At 40.4% G+C, this 9,239-nt stretch overlaps 1 protein-coding gene across 1 annotated transcript; it reads right to left on the bottom strand.

The window, feature by feature from the left end:
* Nucleotides 1-3,747: 3,747 nt before the first annotated feature.
* Nucleotides 3,748-8,302, bottom strand: Ifng (interferon gamma). Its single transcript, XM_090357068.1, has 4 exons — nucleotides 8,189-8,302; nucleotides 6,844-6,912; nucleotides 6,558-6,740; nucleotides 3,748-3,891 (listed from the first exon to the last, which is right to left on the bottom strand). The coding sequence occupies exons 1-4, from the start codon at nucleotides 8,300-8,302 to the stop codon at nucleotides 3,760-3,762; spliced, it is 498 nt and encodes a 165-aa protein (XP_090213194.1). The 3' UTR covers nucleotides 3,748-3,759.
* Between the last annotated feature and the right edge of the window lie 937 nt (nucleotides 8,303-9,239).

Consider the following 9,239-nt stretch of genomic DNA (forward strand, 5'->3'; position numbering starts at 1 on the left):
CATTCACTACAATGTTTCCTGTCTGTGCCTGGTGAGTGACTCCTGCCTGCAGGCCTCTTTTCTGTCTCCTTTAACCCACCCCTGCCTAGGGCTCTCTCCCTGTGTCTAGTTTAAGACGCCGTACCCCCACCCCGCAGTCTGTTCTGGTAAGATTGGATTCCCCCCCACACACACACACCCTCTACTTTCCCACTCAACATCCTTATTGACTCTACCCATGATGTCCTCACTGACTCCACCCCCAGTCACCACTGATTCCACCCCTCCCTGGTGTCCTCACAGACTGGCCCCCCCCCATGTCCTCACTAACTCTTCCCCTACCTCCTCACTGACCACTCACTATCCTCACTAGACTTTACTTCCTCTTAGTGTTTCTTATTACAATGGAGTCTAATCAGTCCCACCCAAGCCAGGACACCCCCTTGGGATATCTTTTAAGCTCTTTAGATGTTCTTCTACTCAGAGACTCCATAAAGCCAAAACGGCTCATCTTTTATTGCAATCGTGTCTGGCCAAAGTATAGGCTAGACAATTGGTCTCAATGGCCCCAAAATGGGACTTTGGATTACAATATTCTTAGGAATTTAGATAGTTTCTGCCGACGCAATGGTAAATGGCCAGAGGTTCTATATGTTCAGGCTTTCTTTGCTCTCCATGCTTGCCCTTCTCTCTACCAATCCTGCTCCAACTTCCCCTAGCCTACTGGCACAGGGGCATCCTGTCCCTGCCAAATCAACTAAGAGCCTGGAGTCTCTTCCTTAACCTAAAGTGCCTGATCCCTTACTCAACATTGAAGACTCTGCTTCTCCTCCCCAAGCTGAACCTTTCCTTACTTCTCCTTCTCCTTCCCTTTTTCCTCACCTCCCGTAGCTCACACCCAATCCTTCACTGGTGGCTCACAGCCTCCAGCAGCCCCCTTATTTCCTCTGCAAGAGGTGGCAGGGGCAGACAGAGTTTTTCATGCTCCCTTTTCAATGACCCATCTTTCCCAGCTCGAGAAGCGACTGGGATCTTACTCCCAAGATGCTAATAATTATACCAAAGAGTCTAAATACCTTGTTCAGACTTATGACCTCACCCAGAATGACTTATATACAGTCCTGTTCTCTACCCTTACCTCTGGAGAAAAGGAAAGGGTTTGGGTTGCAGCCCAGGCACATGCTGATGAAACCCACCGCCTAGACAATACTTTCCCAGTAGGGGCAATGGCTGTGCCCAGGGAAGAGCCCAAATGGGGTTATGAAAATAATGCACCTGGAAGGGTTAGCAGAAATAAGATGGTAACCTGCCTAGTAACTGGCCTCCAGAAGGCAGCCCACCACGCAGTCAACTATGATAAACTAAAGGAGGTTACCCAGAGAGCCACTGAAAACCTGGGCGAATTTCTTGATCGCCTTACAGTGGCACTCCAGTGTTATACTAAGCTGGACCCGGAGTCAAAAGAAGGTATAGTGGTCCTTAATACCCATTTCATTTCCCAATCAGCTCTCAATATTTAAAAAAAAGTTGAAAAAGGCTGAGGATGGCCTTCAAACCCCCCAAGGAGATCTGGTGAGCATGGCCTTTAAAGTTTTTAACAACCGGGAGTAACAGAAAAAAGCTGATAAAGCTGCCCATAATAGGAAAAATTGCCAGCTCCTGGCTGCTGCCCTTTGGGCTCCTCAAAGAAGTGCCCAATGCAAACCACCCAGACCATGCTTTAAGTGTGGCAAGGAAGGCCACTGGGAAGACCTTGCCCTACTCCACAACCATCTGGACCCTGCCGAAGTGTGGACAGACAGAACACTGGGGATTAGACTATCCCTCCTTGTCTCTACAAGGTGGGCCAGTCCCCCCCATACCCCTCACACATGGGGAGGAGCCAAACTTATCCAGGATACTCAGTTTGGCAACAGAAGTGTGATGCTGCCCAGGGCCACAGGATCCCACAAACATCACAATGGAGGAGCCCAGGGTGTGTCTCCAGGTTGCAGGCAAGCTATTTGCACCCTTTCTTTTGGATATGGAAGCCAGTTAGTCATTGTTACCTGAGTATTCCAGCCTATTTTTTCCCTCCCAGATCTCAGTGGTGGGTGTAGATGGCCTTCTTACTTGCTCTGCAACTACCCATGTAGAATAGATAACTTTCCTTTTTTACATTCCTTTCTAATCTTACCCCACTGTCCCATATCCAAGGCTCTCTCAGCCCCTTAAAGCCCTTTTCCTTCTCCCCCAATTTTGCCTGAGGATTGAGTCTCTTAAGACCCTTAATCTGTCTGGTTTACATCCTAAGTGGACAGGCCCTCATCAGGGCCCACTGCAGTTTAGCTCAACGGACAGCCACAGTGGTTTCTTCTGTCAAGAGTGAAAAAGGCTCCTGCTCTTACCCCTTCTATGACTCCAAGGTGTCTCACATCCCTGAAGAAGATGGCACCCCTGCCTATTAAGACTTCTTTTGAATTTCATCCAAGGGGACACATATGCACATTCACTACCATGGAACTGTTACTACTCCTTCTGGACAGACAGCATCCCCACCTTCTACCCTCAATGTCGATGCCCCTTGTCAGCAGGAAGTAGCCAGAAAGAGTCTGCACCCCTTTACAACTATCAGAAGGCGGGAATGTTAGGTCCGACTAGAAGAAATGACTTCTTCCCTTGGCTCTCTCACCCTGCACCCTGGAAATCCCAGCCCAGCACCTGTAACCATGGCAACTGCCATGTCTGGGGACAGTGGGAGGTATTTCCCCATCCTCTGAGATCACATCCACTCCTGCTGTGTCTATACCCCTCACCCTATATAATCTCTCACTTCCCGCCCTAAGCTCTCTTGCCCACCCAACTCCATCTTGGGCAGCAGGAGTCTGCTCTTTCTTAACGCAATAAACCCTCTTCTGAACTGAAGTTTCCTTTCCACAGACCTTACAGATACTTTCCATAAAAGAATTATATATTGAATGGTGGCATAATCTAATCCATATTTTAGGTGATGCAAATGTCTGCCAACCTGATCGGTGAAAGTCAATAAATCCCCAGGGGAGAGACACAGTTAGTGGGATTTTAACTCAGCTCTGAGATTTCCAAAACTAAAACTGACTTTCTTTTAATTCATTAGTATGTCAATCACTACCACAATCTTCAGGATAGGAAAAAAACTTGACACTGTATGACTGACTGTGGAAGTATACTTTTACTTTATTCATAGATATTAGATTATAATTAACTAAACAAAGTTACATTCCATTTTGGATGAGGTCACAGTTGTTAATCATATTCAGAAGCAACAAGTGTGAAATCTCCTCAGATGCTGGTTTGATCAGAGAACAGGCCATAACACCTGACACACCCAAGTGCCGTCTGACATGCCAGGAAAACAGTGGCTCAAAGTGCAGATAGAAGTTCTCCGATAGGCAGTGACTATATGATGCCATTTCAAGTTGCAAGTAGGTGTTTTTGTTCTTTTTTTTTTTCATGTCTGCCATCAAGTGAAACAAACGCATGACCTACTGTCTAACTTAGGTCAACTGTTTATTAGCACTTAAGACAATGCTTAATAATCTTGGCTAATTAGTCAGAGAAGAAAGCATCAAGTGAAATCATTGCAAGGTACAGGAATTATAAATAATACATATATTAATAGATAAGTATTTTCTTTACATAACAATTGCAATTATAAATATTTTTGTAAGTGATAAAACTAAAAATACATTCTCCATATAAATAATGTTAAATATTAATAAATAGATTTAGATTTTTCGAAAGCTGCTGGCAGGATGATCACTATTTGTTTGGCCTGGAAGCCCCAAACAGCCGACTCCTTTTTTGCTTCTTTAGGGTAGATTTTGGTGACAGATCATGTATCACTTTGGTGAGCTCACTCATTGCTTTGCGCTGAACCTGCACATCATTTACCTAATAGGAAAGACAGCAAAATTAATTTAGGTGAGGAAGCCATCAGGACATCCACCTTGTATCCTATCATGGTCCTTAAAATTGAAAGTACATTTTTTTAGATGTATTTCTGAGTAGCAATATATTTCCTCAATATATAATATTTCCTTTTTCAACACTTAAAACTAAAGAATAATTAAATTTCAAGTGTGCAGTAATAGAAGATAGGTCACACGTTAGCCTTTACTGCTGCAGAATTCTCAGAATCATATATTGGAAATAGCTTTTCAGTGGAACGGAAAAAAGTTGGTGAGGTCAAATTCTCCATGCAGTGACATTGAACTAGTCACTTAACTTCTTTCAACCTCTGTTTCTCATCTAAACAATGAAGAGATTGGTGAGTCTAACAGCTGTATCAGGGGTTAGTATCTGCAGCATGCATCAATGACTTCTATAGGCAATGCTCCTCAGTTTTGGTGACCTAACAAAGAACTCAGAAATCCAGGTTCATGAGGGAGAAAGCCCTTGCTGTTGTATGGACACTGAGTTCCTCCAGTGATTCTGATACCCATTCATGTGTGAGACACTAAGCACTTTGGAAAACATCAAGGTCAAGAAAACTGAAAACTATAATTTAATTGTTTTCCACATTAAATCAATACCATCATTTCCAAATTGTGATTCAAAATAAGCTCCAATTATATTCTTATGATGATAATCAATTTACTGACATAGAACACACACACATACACACACACACACACACACACACACACACACACATATATATGCCTCCTGTCACAGCAAATGGCACTAATTACATTTCTTCATTCTGACTAATTGGGGTCATTTAGGTGATTTGATGCTTAATAAAATGAGGACTATTTACATTCATTTTCATTTCTTCCAGTGATGGAAACACTGTGGCTGTGAATGACTATGGAATTTCTAGGTGGCAGAACTTATTGGTAAAGAGTATAGCATATATAAAATATGTCTTCACTTGCAAAAGAGTATAATAATATGAACCAGGAGGTCTAGTGTTTCCAGGGCATAAAAAAACAGAATTATTTTTCTAACTTTTCAAGGTCCAGTTTGCATGGCGTAAAAAAGTTTCTACGCTGCCTTGTCATCTCTTTTTGTTTTCATATTTAAAACATCAAGAATCTGGGCACAGATGCTCATGCCAGAAATCCTAGCTACTCAGGAAGCTGAGATCTGAGGATCATGGTTCAAAGCCAGCCTAGGCACTAAAGTCTGTGAGACTCTTATCTCCAATTAACCACCAGAAAACTGGAAGTGGTGCTGTGGCTCAAAGTGGTAGAGCACTAGCTTTGAGCTGAAAAGCTCAGGGACAGTGCCCAGAGCCAGAGTTCAAGCCCCACAACTGACAAAGAAAAAAAATCAACCAGAATCTAAGAGATATATCCCAGACTCAACAATAAGACAGGGATGACGCTGGGTTAAGAACAAATATTTTCTTAGTCTCTAACCTGTGGCACATCTCTCCTTTCAGACTTTGAGCTGGATGAGAGATAGACATGGATATATTGAAAGCTGGCACTAATTCTCAGGACAGAAGTCAGGCAGGGGAATGAGTTCCTCTCAGTGGAATCCATTTGTATCAAAGTCAAAGGAGTTGGAAGCCTTAGTGCTCTAGATAAAATTCTAGAATCACGATTTGTCTTTATACTTTTAATTTTCATCCCTCGGATACTAGAAGCCATAAATTAATGACTTAAGACAATGTCATGAGATAGAGCTTGTAAGCCTAAGGATTCTCATATTCAAAAAGTTAACCAAACTATCCTTTCATGAGATAGAAATTCTACCTTTATTTTTCTCCTAAAAGTACATTGAGTTGCAGAAACTGAGAGATTGGTAGTGGTTCCCTGGACTCCCCTCAAAGGCAACAGCTTTCTTTTCTCTCCTTCTCATCTCCTATGTGCAGCGTTGTAGATAGAAATGCTACCAGAGATCACGAAGGAAATGACAAAATGTCTATAGTGAACCCAACAGCTTTCTTTCAAGATGAGGAAATGGAGCCCCAGAGCGGCATGTGATTCATCTGAGATCACAGTTCCTCTTGGCCAAGTTGGAAGGCGAGCACAGGTCTTCTCACTCCCTCCCACTGCTCTTTCCACTAAGAGACAGCCTCCTGTCCAAAGCGAGACAATTTCCACCACACAAACAAGATGCCATGAGAACATCACTTCTCAATACTCCTCGCACTACTGAATCACCTACTTCCTCCTCACTGGATTTGGCCAGTGTGTGTGTGTGTGTGTGTGTGTGTGTGTGTGTGTGTGTGTGTGTGTGTGTGTGTGTGTGTGTGTGTGTGTGATGGTTTTTTAAAGCCTGTGTTCTTCCAACCAATACATCTAAATGATTCCCCTGCCAACCCAACATTCATCCAATGCACACGTGGAATGATTCAAAGGAGCCTTTTAGGCAGGGGTCCCTTTTACAGCTTCAGCAACTGTTTAGTTTTTTTTTTCGGGGGATCTTCTCTTTTTTGGTACTGGGGTTCCGACACAGGACATTGCACTTGCTAGGCAAGAGCTTTGCCACTGAGCTACATTCCAGCCCAGCTTCAGCAACTTCTAAGCAAATAATTTCTACTTTCTGGGAATTAAATGCTCTGCAAAATTCCTCTGCAATGAAACCAAAGAAAGAATGAAGCCTACCGGAAGTTGAGTCACGTTTATGAAGTCACTCAGTTTGCTGGAGCTGCTGTTGAAGAATCTAATGAAGAATTCTTCCCTAATGATGTCCATGCTGTGTTGAATGATCTGGTTGTCTTTTAAGTTGTCAAAGAGTTTGAAATAGAAGGAGATGATTTGACTCTGGATTACTCTTTTGTCACTCTCCTTAGAAAAGAGCACAAAGAAAAGAAAATGTGATTTTTTTTTATCAGCAAACAAGCCACAAGAAAAATCAGCAAACAGAAAGTTCACTACATGTTCAGCTTACCTCTTTCCAGTTCTTCAAAATATCTGTGAAAAGAGGCTTTCCATCTGCTACATCTGAACTTGTTGCATTCTGAGAAAAGCAGGAAAATTGTCTTATAATGTGCCCATAAATGTATGACGACATCCTAAAAGTTACATTATTCCATTTAACCCAAAGGCTGACAATAGTCACTGAGTGCCTTCTCAGCCCTTCTGTTTAGTATTAAACACGTGCATTGACATAAGCTTTTATGCTAGATTTAGCTAAAGACTATTACATTCTTTTAGTTTTCTCATTCATGAATACAATCCTTAAATTGTATTATTGCAAATGAACTTAACAAGGTTGTTGGCACTTTAAGCGTCCCAAATAACAGTAGTAAGGTAAATAAAGTATTTCAAACATAATTTTAAATAAATTCAGCCATGCCATCCCACTATCTGATCTATAAGATACTGCCCCCCTTTGGTATAGATTTCTGTAACATCTCCCTGTGTCCTAATATCAGCTTCAACTGTAGCTCCAAATATATGTGTTACAAAAGGTTTAATTTATACTGTGAAAATAAAATGGATTATGAGTACATGAAATTATTAGAATAGTATAATAAAGCAGCTTAAATGTTTGAAAAAATGACATGATAAATTAAAAAAGCATTTTATTAACCCAAATAAAATACAAAAGGATATTCATAAATATAAAATGTTAAACCCCAAGCTAGAATCCCAAATTGCAAAATCTCAGTGAGTGAATGACTTCAAGAATAATTCACAAGTAGAATTATAAAATCACCTCTTGAAGAAAGTATCTGACATATTTTTTTTGTCTTTTGGCACTGGGGATCGAACCCAGGACTGTGCACTTGCTAGGCAAGCGCTTTGCCACTGAGCTACATCCCAGCCTTATCTGACATATTTTTGAGCTCAAACTTTAAGAACTAAACTTCCTTTGACTTTTAATTGATAAATTATTTCCTACTACTTAATTTTGGTGCTTTTCATTCTTTACAGTCACATTAGTTGTAGTCTAAAATCAGACATTAAAGCCAATCATTTTAAGTATACTCCTTGACATCACAACTGAATGGATTCTTACCACAAGATTATCAATATTATCACACTTTATGCCTATATTATGCCCAAATTTTGGAAGATTCACAAATGTTCTCTAAGTCTCTGTAGAAAATTGGGCAAAGAGCTCAATAAATGTTTAGATAGTTAAGTCAAGAAACACCCTATCTACAACAAGCAATATAACACTACATCTTTTCAAAGTGACGATGTATTGAAGATGGTGGCGTATTAAAATTCAAAGCAACATTCACTTATTTCTAGTCACAAGCCAAATATTTTAAAATCATACTTACAAAATAGTTCTTTAGATTGTCTATTTCTCTAAAATATATGCCTTGTTCAAAACAGCTTGAAGAATCCAAAACAAGGCAGAGCAGGAGAGCCACGGCACAACTTGTGAATTTCATCTTTAGAGGAGTCAGGCTGAAGAAGTTAGTGGCCTTAGCTGATTTTTCTTTCCTAATAGCTGATCTGCTGGTGATCAAACAATGCACTGCATGTCCTTTTGCTGCTGGTATTTATACCTGTTGCAGCTCATCAGGATTGTGTATTTTCACACGTTTTACAAGATGAGATGGTGACAGATAGGCAGGGATGCTAATTCGTTTGCATTTATTACTTAGGGTTTGTGGCATTTTGGTGTTGTAGTTAAAGTTTCCTTTCATTTCCTAAGGTCGCTTGATGATGAGATAGACTACCCATTTTCCCACTTGTGCCATTCTTGTGGGATTCTTTGAAAGCACTCTTACTTCACACCAGTCAAGGGCTGGAAATTTTTTCCTTTTTGCATCTCCCCCTTTTACTCTTGTAAAATATTGACTCCTCATCCGCAAAGCACACCAATCATTTGTTTGTGGTTGGGAAGGGGTGAAAAAGGAAATTCTGGGGCTTCTAAAACTTTTAGAAAGGGGAATCCTTTTTCAATTTTTCTTGCAAATCACCACAAAGCAAGGAAAGAATATGGTTAAAAAACTCAATGTGGTGAGGAAATCCTTCATCAGAGTTTAGTATAATACCTTTCACAAGTTTCAAATTGCTGTACATCAATACTGCCCAGTAGAAATATGTTGCAAACCACATAAGTAAATTTAAATTACTTAATATTCCCATTGATGAAAGTGAAAAGAAACACAGAAAAATAATTTGAACTATTATATTTAAAATAACATATTCAGGATGCTTTCAATGTGTATCAATAGACATTAATAGAGATATTTTACATTTATGTACCATACTAAACCCTTAAAATCCAGTATGTTTTCTATACATTCCACACAGACAAGCTATATTTCAAATACTTAATAGCCATTTGTGATATTGCATCTAGAGCTCTAGGAAATCAAT

The sequence above is a fragment of the Megascapheus bottae genome, chromosome 2 (genome assembly GCF_031878675.1).
Source record: "Megascapheus bottae isolate mThoBot1 chromosome 2, mThoBot2.hap1, whole genome shotgun sequence".
Lineage (NCBI taxonomy): Eukaryota > Metazoa > Chordata > Mammalia > Rodentia > Geomyidae > Megascapheus > Megascapheus bottae.

What these genes read in the sequence shown, in the direction of transcription:
- Ifng (XM_090357068.1), bottom strand. Translation starts at nt 8,302, where the DNA reads ATGAAATTCACAAGTTGTGCCGTGGCTCTCCTGCTCTGCCTTGTTTTG. An exon ending in ACAATCTAAAGAACTATTTT is followed by an intron (nt 6,913 to 8,188) that starts GTAAGTATGATT and finishes TGCTTTTCTCAG; the next exon opens with AATGCAACAAGTTCAGATGT. An exon ending in TTTTGAAGAACTGGAAAGAG is followed by an intron (nt 6,741 to 6,843) that starts GTAAGCTGAACA and finishes CTCTTTTCTAAG; the next exon opens with GAGAGTGACAAAAGAGTAAT.